This window comes from Thalassophryne amazonica, chromosome 7 (assembly GCF_902500255.1).
Source record: "Thalassophryne amazonica chromosome 7, fThaAma1.1, whole genome shotgun sequence".
Classification (NCBI taxonomy): domain Eukaryota; kingdom Metazoa; phylum Chordata; class Actinopteri; order Batrachoidiformes; family Batrachoididae; genus Thalassophryne; species Thalassophryne amazonica.
The window spans coordinates 98,893,485-98,913,874 of record NC_047109.1 but is presented as its reverse complement, the minus strand read 5'-3'; the positions used below and the strand labels follow the sequence as shown (position 1 = coordinate 98,913,874).

Sequence of the window (20,390 nt, the reverse complement as noted above, 5' to 3'; positions counted from 1 at the left end):
GTGGGTCACGTTGGAAGCAGTCCAAGCAACTCATCCCACACGTCACTGTCCTCAGCCAAGCCCTCAAACTCTTCCCGGTGGATTTTGAGACATTCCCAAACCATCTGGCAGATTTAATCCCTCTAGTATGTCCTGGGTCTTTGTCCTTTGGACTTGACCTTCCCATGGAGATGACCAGGGGGAACCCTCACCAGATGCACGAACCATCTCAGCTCACGCCTTTCAATGCTAAGAAGTAGTGGCTGTACTATGAGCTCCCCACGTACTTTTGAACTTCTCATCATGTCTATTAATATAAGACCAGATACCCGACAAAGGAACTGCATTTCTGCAGTTTGTATCTGCAACCCTGTTTTTTCGGTCATTACTCAAAGCTCATGACCGTAGGTAAGGTTAGGAGTGGAAATCGACTGGTAAATCAAGGTCCTCACCTTCTGGCTCAGCTCTTTCTTCACCACGATGGTCCGGTACACCGTCCATAGGACCTGAGATACCGCCCCGATCCATCTGTCATTTTCGCCCTCCATCTTACCCCCACTTGTGAACAAGACACTGAGATACTTGAACTCCTCCACTTGGCGCAATAGCTCTTCCCTAATTCAGAGGGGACAGTCCACCCTTTTTCCGACAAAGGACCATGGCCTCATATTTTGAGGTGCTACTTTGCATCCCTGTCGCTTCTCACTCTGCCTCATATCTGCCCATTACACATCAGAGGTCACTATCTAATGCAGCCAACAGAACCACATCATTCACAAAAGGCAGAGATGCAATTGAGAGGTGACCAAACTGGCCAATCTAGGCAGCTCTGGTGACTTGCCACTGATGAGTTTTTTGACAATCTGAGTGACTTCCAGTTGTGAGATGGCACCAAATCTGACCATCTTCCATCCATGCCTCCTCTAAGGAGGCTATGTCTGTAGCATTGAGGAAATGCAAGGCCAGATAAGCAGCTCCCCACTTTTGTTGAATACAACCTGAGCTAAGAACTGCCTCCCTTTTCTGAGTTGTCTGACAGTTTTACCAGAACCACTTTGCGTCCAACCGGAAGTTCACGGTCTTGCCAAACTCCTTCCACACATGGATGTTTTCCTCAGCAACCACTGAGGCTGCAGTCCTTCCTGACCACTGATTCTAGAGACCTCTCTCTCAGCCAGACACGAGAGACTTCCTTTAGCCTGACTGCTTCCCTCGCTGCAGGTGTCCACCAGAGCTTTCTTGTGTTGCTGCCCCAAAAAGTGCAGATAGCCACAACTCAAAGCAGCCACCTTAACAATGGAGGCCTGGACCATGGACCATGCCAATTACACATCCCCGATGTCCCACAGAATGTAGAAGTTCCATCCACCCGGACACCTCATGCTGGGCAAAACTGGAAAGCTAGTTTAGTTTGGTTCCAGAGCCCCTGCTGTGCAAGGAGGTGAGCCCAGCTACCTCTAGTTGGGCTCACTCAGCCTCCCGCAGCAGCTCGGGCTCCTTGCCCACCAGTAATAATATACAATTCAACAGTATACAACCTGTACAACTTCTATTAGTTTATTTTTTATTTTTTCACTGTGAAATGCTGCTCTATTTAAATGTATATCATCATAAACACGCATAATTCACATTTAAATTTTTTACAATTTGTCTTCAGTATCATCTGTTTTGTCAGGATTATCTTGAACAATCATGAAAACCTGTTGAAGTACCAGAACAATTTTTATTTTATTTGAAAAGATACTGAAAAAGTGCCACATTTTATTTTGTGCGATGGAGACCTTACATTACATTACGTTCATTTAGTTGAGGCTTTTATACAAAACGACTTATGTACAAGTGAGGAATCGCAAACCACAGTTCAAAGGGGGCTTCATCGTGATGGATTTTACAGTACCTTGCAAAAGTATTCACCCCATTGGGCTTTTATACATTTAAATTTATTTGGCATTTTAAGCACAAAGTAATTCAGGGTTCTCTATATTAAAGATTCAAAAATTATTCTCCTTAAAGCAAATCTCTACAACTTGATATAAATTAAATAAAAATATCAAAGCCAAGATGATGGGTTACAAAAGTAATGACCGCCTTTGGCAAAGCACACACAAATTATCAGGTTTATTACCTGTTTTCTTCAAACAAGCCAGGGGATGGATACATGAACATTTCCACTGAATATGTCTGGGAAAACTGGCAATAAGGCAATAAAACTGATGATTTACATGTGCTACACTAAAGGTTGCCATTACTTATACAACCCATAATTTTGGCTTTGATATTTTTATTTAATTTATAACAAGTTGAAGAGATTTGCTTTCAGTCTGAGTTTAAGGTGGATAATTTTAGAACTTTTAATATAGTAAAGTCTGAATTACTTTTGTGTTTGAAATGGCACAAACAAATTAAAATGTGTAAAAGCACAGGGGGTGAATACTTTTGAATACTTTCTGAACCTGACACTGAGAACCCCCGTTCACTTGTGATGGAGGTGATGGAGGGCCCCCGCACAACATTTAGCAAATACACCACATTATTACTCTGCAATATACTGCCATCAATCAGGATTATAGTAGGGAATAGGTGAGAAAAAGTAACCAAGTCATTGAAGAGTTTACTACCCTTCATGCATGTCGTCTCCTTCTAGGACCCGTGCTCCCTCATTGGAATGCTTAAAAATTGTGGGGACTCCTCCATCTTGTTGGTAGATATGGAGCTTGGCTGGATGCCGCAGTGAATGTCTGATCCCTCTGTTACGCAGGATCTGCATCACCTCTCAGAGTGCACAGCACTGTCATCACTTTGTTGGTGTAATCTGGAAACATGAGGAACAGCCTTTATATTCCATGGGTTGTGCTAGGATGGTGCGTGGTTTGACTCCTGCGGCTGGCTTTTGCTGGAGCGCCGTGCGCATGGTTGACCTTTACTGGTTGCAGGAATAGCTCATTTCCAAGCAGCTAAGAGATCAGTGTAGAGATGAATTCAGTTGGCTTGCCTTCCTCCTCCCCCTCTGGTATCCCGGCTATCTTAATATTGTGCCTCCGGGAGTGAGCTTCCAGGTCGAGCACTTTGGCTTGGAGCTGGATATTGAACATTAAAAGACTGGAATATTGAGCTTTCAGTTTGCTTGCACGGGTGTCAAGGTTGCTAGTTGCTAATTCCTGATTAGCCATGCGTACCTGAAGCTCAGACTGTGATGCTACTAGCTATTGAAAGTTGGTTTTGAATGCATCAAACCATTCATTCATCCCCGCAGTGTTGACTTAGCAATTTCCTTACATAATTTGCCACTCATTGCTTAGGTTTTGTCTCGCGGCTTATTTGGAGGGAGAACCAGCAAACATGCTAGCATTAGCCTTAACAGTTGCTCCAGCAGTATGGCAGTCAGTCATTTTAGGTTTGCTAGAGGACCCTGATTTTGGCATTTTGACTATGAGGTGGATAAATAACTTCACTGATGCGCTGACGTCTTTTAAGCGAGTAAAATGCAGTATAAATATACATTTGTGAGGTGACAGAGAGGAGCACCAACAATACGTGTCTACACTGTACTTACTCATGCACACTAGCGCCCCCCCCCCCCCCCCTCCACCCACCCCATCTTTATAGTTTAAAGGAGACTTCAGCATCTTTAAGTAAACATAGAAGCCACCGAGTGTAAAAAAGTGAGTAGATTTCCAGTGAGTGAAATTTGAAAAGGAAAAGAGAGGATAGAAGTGCATGGTACATGCAAGTTTGGTATGTTAGGGAGATATTCGGAAAATAGGCATTCTTGGAATAGTTGGGTTTTCAAAAGCTTCTTGACCGTATAGCATGGATGGAGAGAGACGCCCCAGTCCTGATAGCATGGGGTAGTTTGTTCCACCACCAAGGGACCACAAATAGAGACAGTTGGGATTGCCTTGTGTGTAGGCATGGCATTGTTACTGATCACTTTGTGGCTCACAGAAAATAGCAAATGGTTCTCAATTATGTTCTGATTTTGTGTTTTGGTTAGGAACTTCACCATTCGTTTCATGCCAATTCCAATCATTGATGCCTCCCAGGCTCTGAAGGCGAGCCCAGAGAAAACAGAAGATGCTTTGCTGAAGGTATATTTAGCCTTAAGAATCAGTCTTAAGCCTCTTTTGGTTCAGAAACATGGTTTAGAAATAATTCCTAAAAAGTATAAAACCAGCCATGGCAGTGTCCTATAGTGTCATGCAAAAACCATTTAACCAGTTGCACAATATATTTGACATTATTATTGGTCTATTGTCATGTCAACATTGTGTTTTTCCTTCAGATTGAAAATTATCTGTATCGGAACCAGGAAACCAGGAAGTTCCTCCAGGAACAGGCCTATCGGCTTCAGCAGGGCATTGTTACAACCACCACACAACAGGTGGACACATACACAGTGACACAACAGACAGTAATTAGTGTCTTTTCACATTGTGTAGTTCTCTGTCACATAGTAAACGTGGTGTTGAACTGCTAAACCGCACTGTGAGCTTTCTTTGTAAAGTATGTTCATTTTCATCACAAATGGAAGCTTTGTGTTCTGAAGTGGAGGTCTCAGTGTACTGGAAGAACTGCTACTCACAGGCTGGCATGTCTTCTTTTCCAGATGATTGACAGGATTTGTGTGAAGGTGCAGGACCACCTGAATTCACTGAGAAACTCTGAGATAGATGCCATTTTGGAGGACATCAAGTCAGCAGAGAACCTCATCAAAGACGCCAGAAACTCTAAAACAGTGAGGAGAAACAAATTATCCATCTACCATATTTATCTGGAGTATACGTAAGTCACACCTGTTAACAAAATGACTCTTGAAGAGGGAAAAAACAAAACATATGTCTGACCTTTTCCTGTGTTATCAGCACTTTAATTTGGGATTATAGTGCGTAAGCGTGCACTTTTATTATTGGAGTTAGAAAAGCGATTTGGGCAACAGGGAGGTGTCACATTCTTTATTTTCTTGGTATCATTAAAGCAGAGCTCCAGTGTAGAAGTGCAGAAGACACAAGACAATTTAAAGTTCTCTGCAATTAACAGGGCATGTGTTTGATTGAGTCAGTGATGTTCCAACAATAACGCTGTAAAAACTACTTTCTCATGAAATCTTGAAATTCTAAACAATGTTGGCATCTTGTAACGTTCAAAATGCCCATTAGTTAAGATAGAGACATAAGGCAGAGAGGCCTGACTAACACCATAGTAGTGACATACTGACATCTGGTGGTGACACTGTAGCACTACTTGCATAATCCTGGTGGCCACTGTTGCTTATTTACATCTTTGGACAAAGCAACATAGCACTCCACTTTCTTCTGGAGTCTTTGGGATTTTCTTTCAGCAGACAAAGGACAAAAACACACACAGTCACATACTGACGAATATCCTAATGGTGTGTGCATCTCTCAGAAGATGGAGTTCGGCCTGAATATTTCATGTTAATAAATAATCTGCAATGAATAACACTGAGGCTTCAACCTATCAGTCAGCGCCACAGCCACATGCTTCACCAAAAGCTTCATTACTTGAAGTCTCATTTAATTAACATTACTGACTTCTGAGTTCTACTGGCCAAATAACATACAGTCCTTTATTTGTAAACAAAGTAAAGTAATTTGCAAACAAAGGCTACTGTACCAAATATTAACATTAATTTTCACAGGTGTTCAAATACTTATTTGCAGCAGTAACATACAAAGAATATTAAAATATAAAATAATCATATAAAAAAATCATACATTGTGATTTCCGGATTATTTTTTTTTTAGATTGTCTCTCACAGTGGACATGCGCCTAAGATGAAAATTTCAGACCCCTCCATGATTTCTAAGTGGAGAACTTGCAAAATCACAGGGTGTTCAAATACTTATTTTCCTCACTGTAGAACAGACCAAACTGAGAAATGAGACAGTCAGGTTGAGGTGGAACTAACAAGAAATTTGTCATCTGTATCTTGTTTGTGGAATTGAATGTTCAATTTTCTCTGTGTATATGAAATGCAGCTGACTATTTTCTATAAAATATAGTGCATTTAGTTATAATGTAATTATATGTACAGGCATCCGGACAGTATTCACAGCTCTTCACTTTTATAGTATTAAGCTTTTATAGTCTTAAGATTTGCAGATTACAATCTGAGAAATCATCATAAAGCATTTTTATTTCAAAATTTCAGTTGCCCTGTTCATTAGATAATGGAATGCATACAGAATATATATAGCTTCTGGAGTGAAATTCTTTTCCTGTGTCTCCCCAGCTGCTTCCTAACCTCTACCATCTAGGAGCAGCTTCTAGAGAGGAGGTGAACAGCTCCTCAATGGGACCCATCCAGGAGAAGCTGGAGTCTATGGCTGGGGAGGTGACAACTGTGATGGACCAACAACTGCAGGTCAGATTCTAGTTTTTACTGTATACGTAATGCAAGTCATCTGAATTATGGTCACTGAGATAAATACTGTAGGATAATTCATCTTTGGTTTTGAGAAACATATAAAGATCACTCTCAGTTGAGTTCACATAGTTCAAAGATTTCACTGTGGACCTCGTCTACACAGGTGGGCGTGTGTTCTTCAGCCCTGTAAGGTGGTGGATGTGGCAGTGGGCAGCACTGGTCTGACCTCAATATGTGTCACATATGCATCTCGTATCTGAATTGACCATTTCTTCCATCCTCTCCTTCCAGACTCTCTTGGAATCGATGGTGGACGCAGCAGAGTCTCTGTGTCCTCACGTGATGAAGAGGAGTAACCTTCGCTCAGACCTGATCAAGGCCAGCACTGGCCAAGATGGTTGTGCGAAGAGCTTTGTAACCAGAACTCTCCTGGAGCAGTCTGGGGTTGATATTATCAACAAGATCAGGTGTGTGCGGTGGAGATGATTGTTGCACTGAAACCGTGTGTTTGGGTTTTACTCATGTTTTGCTCCTGTTCGCGGTAACAGCGAGGTGAAGCTGAGTCTCGCGTCCTTCCTGTCTGACCGCATCGTGGACGAGATTTTAGAAGCTCTGTCCTCGTCACAGCACACTTTGGTAAGACAACTGTCCGATCTCCGTACTTGCTTCTGTTAATTCATTCACACTAAATGTTTATCTCACTCTTCTAATGTATTGATAGTATTTTTTCTTTCCACATGCACATTAAATCTTTTCCATTTTCTGTAATTCAGATGCTTGGAAATTCTTTCACTCTGTAAATATGCTGCATGTGAAGCCTTTTTTATCCTTTTGAATTATGTCAGGCTGGGTAATCCTATCCGTGGGTATGAGGACAGAAAGGGCTACGGCCCTCAATGACCTTGATCTTCACCCACACTGTAATATTTGACCTCTGGTTGAACTCTCTAATTCCCTCTACCTCTGTTCTCTTTTCCTCACTTTTGTTTTTCCTCGTGGTTTCTCTTGTCCTCACAGGCAGACCATCTGGTGTGTCGAGGTCGCCCCTTGGTCCAGCAGGAATCTGTGGATCTGGATGTGCCAGAAGAAAAGATTCCTAAAAGGGCGTCAACAGAGATACTGGAGGCTGAGCGTCTTGAAGATCTGGAGACATGCATGGTAAGATGAAGAAGTGTAGATGAAAATCAGGGGATGTTAATAATAAAAAAAAAAACTGGCTGAGGCTGAATTTCTCTTTCTTTGATTATACATGAACTTTGACAAATGAGGAATGATATATATTTTTTCATATTAATTTAAAGTTCTCCCTTGGGGTTAAATGAACATCCAGACATCCATGTTCCATACCTGCTTACTCCAATCAAGGGTCACGGAGGGCTGGAGCCTATCCCAGTCTGTCACAGGGTGTGAGGTGGGGTAAATCCTGGACAGGACACTAGTCTGTCGCAGGGCCACATACAGACAAATAAACACATTCACACCTGCACAAACACCTACGGACAATTTAAAGTCACCAATCCACTTAAGCTGCATGACTTTAGATGTAGGAGGGAACCCACGCAAACATGGGGAGAACATGCAAACTCCACATAGAAAGGTCCCACATGGGAAGCGATCCCACAACCTTCCTGCTGTGAGGCAACAGTGCTAACCAATGAACATAAAAAATCCTTATCACTATGTAATAGTTGGTGGTTTATTATTTTTTTCAAATTAGGTAATTATTTGATATGGATGCTTATTCCTGAACCATCCAGTAGGTGGTAGTGTTCAGGAGGTGGCAGCATTGCACATGATGTGTTCCTCTTCTTACAGACTCCAAAACAATGTTTGAACCAGATGTTTCAGAACAGTGTTTTGAGTTTGCAATAAGTAATTTTCAGGACGGGCAAAAACCTTTGGCACCATCCCTGTTCACAGCTTTTATCTAATGAGGAAATATGCACCTTTTGTCATCCGTTAAAGCTGCAGTGTTTTACGGGTTAGTTTGTTGTTATAAGGATAAACGGAATAAGACGATGATGAACTGGATTGACAGAAAAGTCTTGTAAATGCAGACTGCTGTCTTCAGTTCAACTTATTTCATTTATATTTTCAATTTATATTTTAAATTTTCAAATCACAGCAAAGTTGCCTCAAGGCGCTTCACGCAAGTACGGTCTAACCTTACCAACCCTCAGAGCAAGCACACAGGTGACAGTAGTAAGGAAAAACTCTCTCTGATGATTTGAGAAAGAAACCTCAAGCAGACCAGACTCAAAGGGGCAACCATTTGCTTGGGCCATGCTACAGACACAATTTACAAAATGACTATATAATATATGACGGGAGGGTAGCATAAGTAGGCAACACTCCCATCTCTGGATGGAGCCGCACCTCAAACACAGAGAAAAAAAACAGAATCAGGCATCAGAAAGACAACAAATACAGTATTAATTTGTCAGCATTAATCAACAAGAAAAACAGAAGAAATACTAAGGTGATCGCCGGCCACTAGCCCTAAGGTTCACTAAAAGACCCAGAATTTAGATAAAGTTGAGGCCATGGCATGCTCCATTTCCTAATAAAATGAATTTAAAAGGGTAAAAAGCATTGTAACATACTATGCCAATATTTCAGCCATATGAAAGGGAAAATAAGTGCGTCTTAAGTCTGGACTTAAAAGTCTCTATAGAATCTGACAGTCTTCTTTAGTTTTCTTCACTGTGGCTGCTCTTCCTTCTGTTTCACCTTTTATCACCTTGTGTGTGTGTGTTTTTTTTTTTAACTTCCATTTCTTTTCTATGACGTAGAAATAATAGCAATGTAGTGTTTTTTCATTATTTCCTGTTTTGTTTTGTTTTTTTTAGCCTTTATTGTAAGTTCATCTTTCTCTTGCATCTTTTCCTTTGTACTTTCTCTTTCCACTTTTTTTGCTTCTTGGAGACTCTGTGCTGCACCAGTGTAAGTAACTGGACTGTTGCATCCATGGTCTTATTTCTGACCACTTTCTCTGTACGGCTGGACTTTACACATTCTGTTGCAGCCTCTCGCTATGTGTGCCTCCTCTCATCTTCTTTGTTGTCACTTTTTTCGATTGGGGGGGAAAAAAGAACCACTTGCTTTTTGCATATTTCATTATCTACAATGCGTTTAAAATTACATTTGATTGTGCAGAAAGAGGTTTGAATGGTATTAAATTTATTTCTCTTACTCCACTGTTTAACAGTTTTACAGCGTTTGTTCTTTTTGTTGTTGCATCCAGCCACACTGCAGGTTCCCTTTCTCTCATCAGCACCCTGTAACTGTGGATCACACAGAAATATAAAATGCTATTTGTTTGTGCACAGTGTGCTATTGAACACAGCATGGTGCCATCAGTATCATGTGGATGTTATTGAACTGATGCAGGTGTTTTTATATTTTTCTTTTGCAAGTCGTGTGGCACCTTTTGGCTACCGTATGTTTGTCACTGTAACGCTCACTTGACTTTTTTTTTTTAAATGTGAAAGACTGAGCTGTATTTTGTTGAAAGTGAATTAATAACTACAAGCAGAATTACTCATTTCTATTTTCCAGATAATGAAACCACTCTGTCCCAGTGCATTGTGTGAAAATGTGATGTGGGGCACCAATTGAGCTGTTTGTATTTGAATATACAGTACCAGCCAAAAATGTGGATGCTTTGGTACATTTCTGCTTTTCTCTTTCTTATTTCATTGTAGATTGAATATTATTAGGTTTTGCACTGTTGATCAAACTACTGATGCAATTTGACACTGTCATTTTGGACGCTGAGACCATTCTGAGACAATGATTGATTGATCGTTACCCATCACGTCCTGCATGGCATAATTTCAAAGCTTCAGTGGTAAAAATCTCTGTGTTGGTCTTGTGTTGGCTGCTGCTGCTACAAATGTATTTCCTGCTCCTTGTTCAGATGACACCTAAATCCAAGAGGAAAAGCATTCACAGCAGAATGCTGCGACCGGTGTCTCGTGCCTTTGGTAAGCAGGCTTTCATTTTGAACATCTACATTTTGTATGACACCAGCAGGGGTGGTAGCTTAGTGGTTTAGTGCTGTTGTTTCTAGTGTGAAAGATTCATGGTTCAAGGCCACGTCTGCTCATTCTCCATGTTATATGGAGTAGCATCAGGAATAGCATTCAGCGTAAAACTTCAGATCTGCTGTGGTTACCCAGAGTGAAAACAAAGGCACCTTGACACTTGCACGAATTTGATACCGCGCAATTCATCGTGCCAATGCATCCCCCTTTGCCCCGCTTGACGCCACGCTATATAAAATAATCATTTCGTAGCCGATGACACATTTGCTGTCAGAACTTGGCTGATGAAATCATTCTCTCATCACTCCCAGAATCATAGAGAAAGCAGCTGCAGGTTGTCTCATGCGCGTCATGCGGCTGAGAACGCATTTGGAACCTTGTCTCAAAGGTAATTATTTATTTTATATATATATATATATATATAATAGTAATGGATTGGTAAAACAATTGCATTTTCATTCCTTGTTATGAGTTAGATAATGTGGCTGTAAAGTTATGTTTATTATAGCTGTAACATCACATCATAATCGTTCAGATGCTCTGCACACAATGGCATGCATTGACTCACAGTATTTTTGAATAGGATGCGCAATGTTCACGATTAGTTCACAAAATTAATCCGCGTCAGAAGTTTGAACATTTAAAAAATTTTCTTTGCCCACTGGCACACAGCTGCACACAGTTTACAATGCGTTACTCATTGGTATGTAAGATTACGTGAATCAAATTGTGCAAGATTACGTGGATCAAATAGTGCAAGTGTCTAGGTGCCTTAAGGGAGAAGCAGCAGAGACTTGACAGTGCACATCATTAGAATCAACATTTACAAAATCATAACAGTCCTGTCAATAACCTTTGTCGTATCATTTAATTACTGTTTTTTGGTCTTATAATGAAAATTGGTTTTCAAATCATTGTCAAAGACATAATTTTGACTCTGTGCAATTTTAGGCTTTGTCAGTGACAGTGTGTCAGATGGTAGTGAAGGCTTTTGAAATATTTGGGCACAGTTTCAAAGCCAGCAATGGAATTTCAGAACACATCTACATGTGTGTGCTAGGTTTGGTGCAGAGTAAAAAACATAAATTTTAACCTTTGATTTCAACTACTTTTACCCCGGTGTTTGAACTTTGGCAATTTTGACCTTGTCTGGAAAATTATAGAATCCACCTCCATGTCTGTGTAATGTTTGGCATTAAAAAAAAAAAAAATCAAAATTCTGACCTGTGATCTTGACCTTTCCCAGAACAAACCATAAACCGGACTGGACCTGGGAGTAGTAGGGGAGCAAACAAAAGTTTCTTAAAGTCAAGTGTGATGATTACAGCATGAAATTACTTGATGGTCATAGTCACTTTAATTAAAAGTTTCCAAATAATAACAATGATTAAAAAAAAGATGAATCAGATGTACCCAAACTGAAAATATGAAGAAGTGTAAGTAGAAATTGTAGAAATGCTGCAAAGAATGTGTTTGTATGACATCGCAGCCAGGTGTCACCATGACAGCAGCATATAGAGAGACCGTTTTTATTTGCATCGTAAATAATATGCACTCATTTTGTAAAATTACTGTAATCAAACTGTGAGAAAGTGGATTTTGATATAAATGGATTCACTGAAACCTTTATCCTCCATTTGCATGATTTCTTTTGGCCATCTAACGCACAGAAATGGAGTTTGACCTGGACAAGGCCTTGGAGGATGTCCCTGTTCACGTGGAAGATAATTCAACTTTATCTCAAACCCCGCCCACTCCATCTCACGCTCTGCCTAAACTGGAGCAACAGCCACCGGGACAGATGGTTGAGTTACCGTCTGAGGAGGAGAAAAAGCTGCAGCACTTCACCAAACTTCGACCCCGCAGGGACAAGAAAACACATTCCAGCAAAATACCTGTGAGCCAAATGTAGCAGGACAACAAGTCTTCAAATCAGTTTTGTTTCTAAATGTCCTAACAGGATTAGTAGCCGGAATTTGAGGGCTTAGAATTGATATTGCTTGAAGCAGTCGATGTGTCGTGGTCTAGACAAACGTCTCAACTCTTTGTTTCAGCAAATCGCCAGTGCTTCATCCCAAGATGGGGAGCAGAACGGCCTCATGGGAAGGGTGGATGAGGGTGTAGATGAGTTCTTCTTTAAGAAGGTCACCAAAATAGATTCCAAGTAAGGACTATACTTATGCAGGAGTACGTGATATTTGGTGATGTTAAAAGAAAGCAGTCTTCATTTTATCATTGTTTATGTCCCATTTGATGGCTTATCTCGGGTTTTGTTGTTTCATAAACCACTCATTTGATCTTTGTCCCAGACGTTCTCTGAAGAATTCCGAATCTCAAGACGGAGAAAAGAAGAAGAGTAAAGGATTTCTCAACCTCATCAAACGTTCCTCCAAATCCGATAAAGCAGATAAGACTGATAAATCTGAGAAAAACCAGCCGCTGCCTCCTTCCTCTGGAACATCTTCAGCTTCTGCCCCCGCTTCTGCCATACCTGAGGAGTCCAGCTCACCAAAGGTGGCTGTGAAGAACACAGCGCCTGAGCCAAAGTCCAGGTTTGTATTGTCCTATTAAGGATGCAGCAAACTTCCTAACACCACATGTCTGTCAGACCAGGTCAAACCAAATTTAGTATCTTTTTTAACATCTAAATGGAGCTGTTTTGACTCTGAGACTGTCTGATAAAGTCAGCAGTGGACTTCTGATCTTACAGCGCATAGTTTAGTTTGGTTTATTACAAATTTATATCTACACCAGCATCACAAACTCTGTCTCCGCTCCAGAGATGCTTCCAGCCGCTCACAGCCGACGGATTGCAGCAGCAGCTCAGACCGTTCTGAGGAGCTGAGGACTCCAGACTCCATCGATGAGCCCTGGGAGGGTTCAGACGGTCGGTGGAGTCCACAGGGGGGTAAACGGTATACAGGAGTACAGATGATTGGCAGTGGCCTCCTGGCAGAGATGAAGGCCAAGCAGGAAAGGAGAGCGCACAAGGTGAGGTGCAGTGTTGAGGTTGTTTATGAATATCGCCCTGATAAACATCTGACTGAAAAACTGAAGTACTTTTCAAAATTCTTATGAAAAAAAAAAAAAGCCTTACTCAAGCAACACGGAGGATGCTTTGGGAGTCACAAGTCTAAAATTTAGGTAGCCATGCATTTATCTGGCTGCAGCAGACAGATGGTTACTTTTAAGAGGTGGGGATGGACCAGTTTTCTGCCTGATTGGTGGTTCCATAGTGTGGTGGACGCATGCATGTTCACTGACCTGATGTGATTGATGCATGTGTGTTTCTTTATTCGAGCCCCTTGCAGCTATCTGATTTGCACTGTAATTTTGTTTTCCACTAATAAACAAATACATGCATGCAAATAATGAAGACACAGGCCTTTAAGTCACAGTATTGAGTAGAAATTTAATATTGAAATAATTGAAAATTGTTTATTACAATATTACAAATAGTGATTTTGTGTGGGTGTGTGTGCGCACTCATGAGTGTTTTTGGCTATAGATCTGCCACTTTGCGTAAAGATATGACTCATTTCAGTGTTTTAACAATGATTAGCAACGTGTGATATTCATAGTGTTTGACCAGTATTAATGTGTGTTACAAACGTCTTAAAAACAACATTTGAACATTACAGAACACTGCAAAAACTGATATCTAAGAAAGTAAAAAAAAAGACTTATTTAAAGAAAATTTAATTTTTGTCTAAACAGAAAAATAATCTTGTCTTGCATTTTTTACTGAAGAAAAAATGTCTTATTTTGGGAACATGTATCTCACTTTTTCTTAAGTTTTTTTTCAGCAAATATCAAGCTGTATATAACCAGTAATACGGAAAGGCAATTCATCCAAGTAAAGGAACAAGATAGTTTTCCTTATTTTAAGACCAAGGCTAATCTTAAAATAAGAATTCTGTCTAGTTTTAAGGCACAGTTTGATTATTCAGTGCCTAGACATTTTACTAGTTTTGAGAATTCTAACCAAGTAAATTTTTCTTACCCCAGTGGCAGATTTTTTTTTTTCTTAATACAAAATAATTTGGCTGCATTTCGGATTATTTGGTTTATTTTGAGAAGGACAGTTTTTACAGTGAATGAGTTGATTCAAAGTAAGGATTGAGGTGTTATGAGCAGCGATGTGGCAGATTGAGGTGACTTTGAGCCTGTTGTGAGGTTCTCATGAGATTTTAGTTTGGGGACAAGCAGCTTTGTATGTTCAGGCTTCAGTTGTCAACATTATTTTGTTCAACAGTCATTAACTGGATCCCTGCTCGGAAATCATGCCACACAAGCGCATCGCTGTGATACTCATGACACCCTTCAACGTGTTGACAGAAAAACCCAAACAACCTTGGCGCTCAAAGAGACGGGGAGATGGAAGGAGCAGGGTGTGAAAATTGAAGGGGACAAAGTAGAAACAAAAAAGAAGCCAACGTGTCGTGTTACTCAGCAGGATCTCAGTGTCTTCACAAACCTTCATAAGTTTCCTGAGAAATGCTGTAGGTGGTATAGATTAATATGCACAATTCATGCACCCTAAGTTTGATTAGATTTGAAATTAGATGTTCCATTGGCCCATTCTTGTATGCAGATCAAATACTACATTTTTATCAGAATGTTTAATTGGGTGCCTACAACTTCTGCACCTTTTTGTCCTAAAACATCTGCAGCAGTCTGTCTGTTCCAGCTGGTGTCCAGTTTGACAAAATGTCAAATGTTGCACAGCATGCCAGGCTTTGGCACAAAGCTTCAGTTTGCAGGCTGCAAAGCAGCGTTGTAGTTTGACACAAAAGCTCCCCCGTCTGTTAAAACAAGTATTATACAACACTTATAAAACTGTATAGTCGTTGTAGAATGACATTGAGTGTGTTTTAAATTTCACTGAAGCTCCCTAGCTGTGGGTCTTTGATCTTATGTTCTTAGATTTTTGTAAAGGTCTGATCTGATTCATGAATTAGAAATAATAAACACACTGATGTAACTTTTTCCCCTGCAGTCTTCCAGCCCAGACAGGCCTGACAGCAGTACACCAGGTGAGCTGTTTGACATTTATACTGTGCATCTAGAAAGTATTCACAGCGCTTCACTTTTTCCACATTTGCAGCCTTATTACAAAATGGATTAAATTAATTATTTTCCCTCAAAATTCTACACACAATATCCTATAATGACAACAAAAAAGTGTGTGGGGGGGATGAATTTTTACGAGTTTATTAAAAATGAAACTAAGTATTCACAGCCTTTGCTAAATACTTTATTGATGCACCTTTGGCAGCTATTACAGCCTCAAGTCTTCCTGAATATGATGCCACAAGCTTGATGCACCTGTCTTTGGGCAGTTTTGCCCATTGCTCTTTGCAGCACCTCTCAAGCTCCATCAGCTTGGATGGAGAGTGTCAGTGCACAGCCATTTTCAGATCTCTTCAGAGATGTTCAATCGGATTCAGGTCTGGGCTCTGGCTGGGCCACTCAAGGACATTCATAGAGTTGTCCTGACGCCACTCCTTTGATACCTTGTCTTTGTGCTTTGGGTCATTGTCCTACTGAAAGATGAACTGTCGCCCCAGTCTGAGGTCAAGAGCGCTCTGGTTTTCATCCTGGATGTCTCTGTACATAGCTGCATTAATCTTTCCCTCAGTCCTGACTAGTCTCCCAGTTCCTGCCACTGAAAAACATCCCCACAGCATGATGCCGCCACCACCATGCTTCACTGTAGGGATGGTGCCTGGTTTCCTCCTAACATGATGCCTGGCATTCACGCTAAAGAGTTCAATCTTTGTCCCATTAGACCAGAGAATTTTCTTTCTCTGTCTTAAAGTCCTTCAGCTGCCTTTTGGCAAACTCCAGGCAGGCTGCTATGTGCCTTTTACTAAGGAGTGGTCCATCTGGCCACTTTACCTTGCAGGCCTGATTGGTGGAGGAATGCTGGAGCTCTGACAGAGTGACCATCAGGTTCTTGGTCACCTCCGTGACTAAGGTCCTTCTTCCCTGATCACTCAGTTTAGACAGTCGGCCAGCTCAAGGAAGAGTCCTGGTAAATCTGAACGTCTTCCATTTACGGATGATGGAGGCCGCTGTGCTCATTGGGACCTTCAAAGCAGCAAAAATGCTTCTTTACCCTTCTCCAGATTTGTGCCTTTTCTTTCCTTTGACTTCATGCTTTGTTTGAGCTCTGACATCCACTGTCAACTGTGGGACCTTATATGCAGACAAGTGTGTGCCTTTCTAAATCATGTCCAATCAACTGAATTTACAGGTGATGCACCTGAGCTCAATTTAGAGCTTCATGGCAAAGGCTGTGAATGCTTATGTACATGTGATTTCTTAGTTGTATTTTTAATAAATTTTCAAAAACCTTAACAACAAAAACCAATTCACATTGTCATTATGGGGTATTGTGTGTAGAATTTTGATGGGAACAAAAATGAATTTCATCTGTTTTGGCAATAAGACGTGGCATAAAAAAATGTAGGGAACAAGTGCTGTGAATACTTTCTAGGTGCACCATATTTTATTTTCTCAGAAAAGACAGGATATTGAGGAGAGCCTGCAGCCGGTCTCACTGCATTTCTCTGGCAGTCCCTGCTCCATACATTGTGCATGTACAGATTCAGAGAGACAATTGGAGCTTTGCAGTGGTAGTGTTTGTGCACGTGCTGGATTTTAAGTTTATGCCCATTTACATAATGTGTAGGTTTGTATTTCTTTGTGTAAACACTTCCACTTTGTGTGGATGCACACCTGTGTTTTTTTAACAGTTAAGTCCAACCCTGCAGAAAGCCGATGTCCTGCTGGCTCCATTAATAAAACCGCCCCTACACCTGCTTCCCCAGAAAAGACGTCTCCACGCTGTGACGCCAAGCCAGAAACGGCCCCTCGTCTCCGTGCTGCCTCCTCCTCGAGCTCCCCCGGGGGACCAGTAAGCCCCAAACCATCTGTCCCCCAGGGAGTCAAGCCTGCCCTGGCTGCCCGACCCACCATCCCACAGAAGCCAAGAACCACTGCCAGCAGGAGCACAGGTGCTGTGATGCAGACCCCCCCCCCCCCCCCCCCCCACACACACACACAAAACATACAGAGAAAATTGCCCCTTTAGCCGTTCAGTATTTGTTTCATATCATTCATATTAAGCCAGTAACAGGTCTCTGCAGACTGCTAATAGAATTTCTTGAACTTTTTTTAATCATCTTTCTCATAGATGAGAGCTCAGACTCCCCGAACAGTGGCACCGTGTCAACTAAGGTTCTCCCTGCAACAATGAAGAGAGCACTATCAGAGAAAGACAATGATGGACAGACGGGGAACTCCACCAATCAAACTGCTCAGGAAGGTGGGACACAAAAAACTGCTGTTAGATTTCAGAGCTCTTTAGCACAGACAGAAAAACCACATTAGATCTCAGGCCCATTTCAAAAAAAAAAAACAAACAGTTTACCATTCCCGCCCACATCAATTTTTTTATTTATTTATTTATTATATTTTGGGTGAATTTCATTGACTGCTGTACAGCTGGTACAAGAACCGGCACACCCACTAGGTGGCAAGTGTGCTTTGGCCAAGGTTTTCCAAGTCAGGCCTGGAACTTGCAGCTTGTTGTCATTGACAACCACACAGTCGGTTGCTCCGTCTCACTCACACACCATAATGCATGTTTATCACTCTACTAGTGTGCAGTACACTGACTGTATTCAACATGGAAACATATTTTCAGCTCCTCACTTGGTATGCAGGTGCTGTATGTGTCATCTTTTTAGGTTTAAAATGTTTTATGCACCTGTTTCTAAGAAAGAAAGAAAAATCCGCACTCCCACATCACTCTTTTCTGATGTCAAGGATGATAAACTGTTTTTTGTTTTTTTTTGTTTTTTTGTAATGTGGCCTAATATATTGACAGCACAACAGAGCATGATAAGCGGACAACTTTGTGTCTGTTGTCTTAAAACTTCTCATTTTAAATGTTGCCAAACAGACAATTAAGATGTGGACTTAAGCTGTGTGGCAGCATGGTGGCTTAGTGCTTAGCTCTGTTGCCTCACAGCAAGAAGGTCATGGGACTGTTTCCTGTTTCAATATTGATTGTGCTGATTGTCATTTTCGTTCTGTCTCTCTGTTCAGTGAGGGCGACGTCTGTGTCAGACTCTGTGCGACGTTCAAACCCTCTACGTACCAACTCTGAGGATCGCAGCACCTTAAAGGCCAAGGACCAGTCGCCAAACCCAGACAAGGCAACGGGCAGGAAGTTGGAGCCTGGGGAGGAGCCCGACAAAGACTATATTTTAATATGAGCAACCCTACAGCCAAATATCTTCAATTTACAAAAAGCAGCTAAGAAAAGTAGATTCATTGGTATGCCATCATTTATTGTAGAGGTTCCACGTTGCATTTGATCTCTTCATGGGGTTTATTCTTACAACAAAATACAAATCAGGTTTGAGTTGCCTGATGAACTCTTACAGCATCAGGCAATAAAGAAAAAAAAATTACAGCTACACTTAATGAAATTACGAATCAATACCGATTCAAAGAGCTTTCTTCTCTGTTTTTCTCAAAAATGCAACTGTAGATTTAAGGCTTGTCACATATGTTGAGCGGCCATCCGCCCAGGACTAAAAACGCCACTATCATTGTACTGTACTTGAAGTCTAACATACAAGACCTGCACTCAGTGAGATTGTTTATTCACTATTTGGATACTTTTTTCGATATACTTTGTAAAGTATGTGCAAGTTTTCACCTAACTTAATGGATTTTTATGTTTGTTTGTTTTTTTTTTTTCTTTTTTTTTTACAGGGAAATACAGGTTCAGCTGAGATTTCTCAGCACAAACGCATAACCCACACGCCTATGTAGCTTAAGTCACCCACAGAGGGCCGACCTGAATCTAAAGACCAGCAATGTAAACGCAAAGCAAACCGTCACGCTCTGTTCTTCCTGCTGGTCCTATCGATTTGCTTTGAGCGGACTGTGGTACACTTTAGCACTGATGATAAATTAATAAGGCTGTAGCACTGTTAACTAGCACTGCACTGTGTTTAAACACTGTTGGCGGGGGGGGGGGGGGCAGGGACAGACCCCTTTAGCTCATGTTAGCAAACCCAGGTCTGTTTTACACTATTTACAGGGTCGTGTCAAAGTGCATTACAGAGACCCATCAAACACTTTGGCTCATGTTCATCAAAACTGTATGATCAGTCATATTTAAAAAAAAGACCAAGTGGCTTAATTTTAAGCTTGTAAAAAGTCCATATAAAATTACTGTCTTTGGGACAGCCATAAACACAGCATAGAGTTTGGATGTGTACATGTAATTCTACCTTCTCGTCATTTAAAAATAAAAGTTAAAAAAAATATCTTGAAAGGACAAAGAGTTTCTTTAGGTTTCTCAATAGTGCCCCCTGCCTTTGGATCTAGATTCTCAGATGGAGCACTTTTTTTTTTAACATTTTTTTTACATTACTCAAATGAATTATTTAAGTGTACATTTTTTGTATTTTTTTTTTTTTTTGGTATTTTGTATGTATTTTTCTTAATTTTACTGTTCTCAAGAAAGTGAGCAGCATGCAAAATGACAGTAAAAATAAATACATACTTACCAATCATATTAGCTTTTTAGCTAATGTTTTCTAAATGATGGACACTTCTTTGCACTACTCTGGCCACAAGCTAATAAACGCCATTAACAGTCTACTTTCTCTTTTGGGAAGAACCATGCTAGCTGCTAACATCAGCTAGTAGGCTTGCTAGCATAGTGGTCAAGTTACTGTCATTAGCGTGTCAGGTGTAGCGCACAGAACAGCTTTAAAACCTACTTGTAAATGTCAGAAGTGCTCAGTTTAGTGGTTTATCTACAGGACCAGTGCTACCAAAACTGTCATTTGTGTGTCCTGTAACCTTGAATAGGGCTTGCAGAGTGTATCGGTGGTGTTAGTCATGCACCAAATTTGGTGACTTACAGTTCAGTGACACTGTGTAAG

General features: G+C 40.9%; 1 protein-coding gene across 2 annotated transcripts in view; it reads left to right on the top strand.

Annotated features, from left to right (window-relative positions):
- LOC117514664 (F-actin-uncapping protein LRRC16A-like) overlaps positions 1-19,617 on the top strand; it is a 203,485-nt gene extending 183,868 nt beyond the window's left edge. The window contains exons 25-41 of one of the 2 annotated variants that reach the window (XM_034175232.1): positions 3,974-4,067; positions 4,262-4,360; positions 4,586-4,714; positions 6,233-6,364; positions 6,659-6,834; positions 6,916-7,003; positions 7,385-7,525; positions 9,293-9,310; positions 10,287-10,353; positions 12,084-12,310; positions 12,468-12,577; positions 12,723-12,965; positions 13,194-13,404; positions 15,413-15,449; positions 17,175-17,435; positions 17,615-17,746; positions 18,532-19,617. In XM_034175232.1, the coding sequence (XP_034031123.1) occupies positions 3,974-4,067; positions 4,262-4,360; positions 4,586-4,714; positions 6,233-6,364; positions 6,659-6,834; positions 6,916-7,003; positions 7,385-7,525; positions 9,293-9,310; positions 10,287-10,353; positions 12,084-12,310; positions 12,468-12,577; positions 12,723-12,965; positions 13,194-13,404; positions 15,413-15,449; positions 17,175-17,435; positions 17,615-17,746; positions 18,532-18,701 (2,335 nt within the window). In that variant the 3' untranslated portion in view covers positions 18,702-19,617. The remainder of the gene's footprint in view (positions 1-3,973; positions 4,068-4,261; positions 4,361-4,585; positions 4,715-6,232; positions 6,365-6,658; positions 6,835-6,915; positions 7,004-7,384; positions 7,526-9,292; positions 9,311-10,286; positions 10,354-12,083; positions 12,311-12,467; positions 12,578-12,722; positions 12,966-13,193; positions 13,405-15,412; positions 15,450-17,174; positions 17,436-17,614; positions 17,747-18,531) is intronic. The other variant, XM_034175233.1, reaches the window with a different exon arrangement.
- The last annotated feature ends 773 nt before the right edge of the window (positions 19,618-20,390 follow it).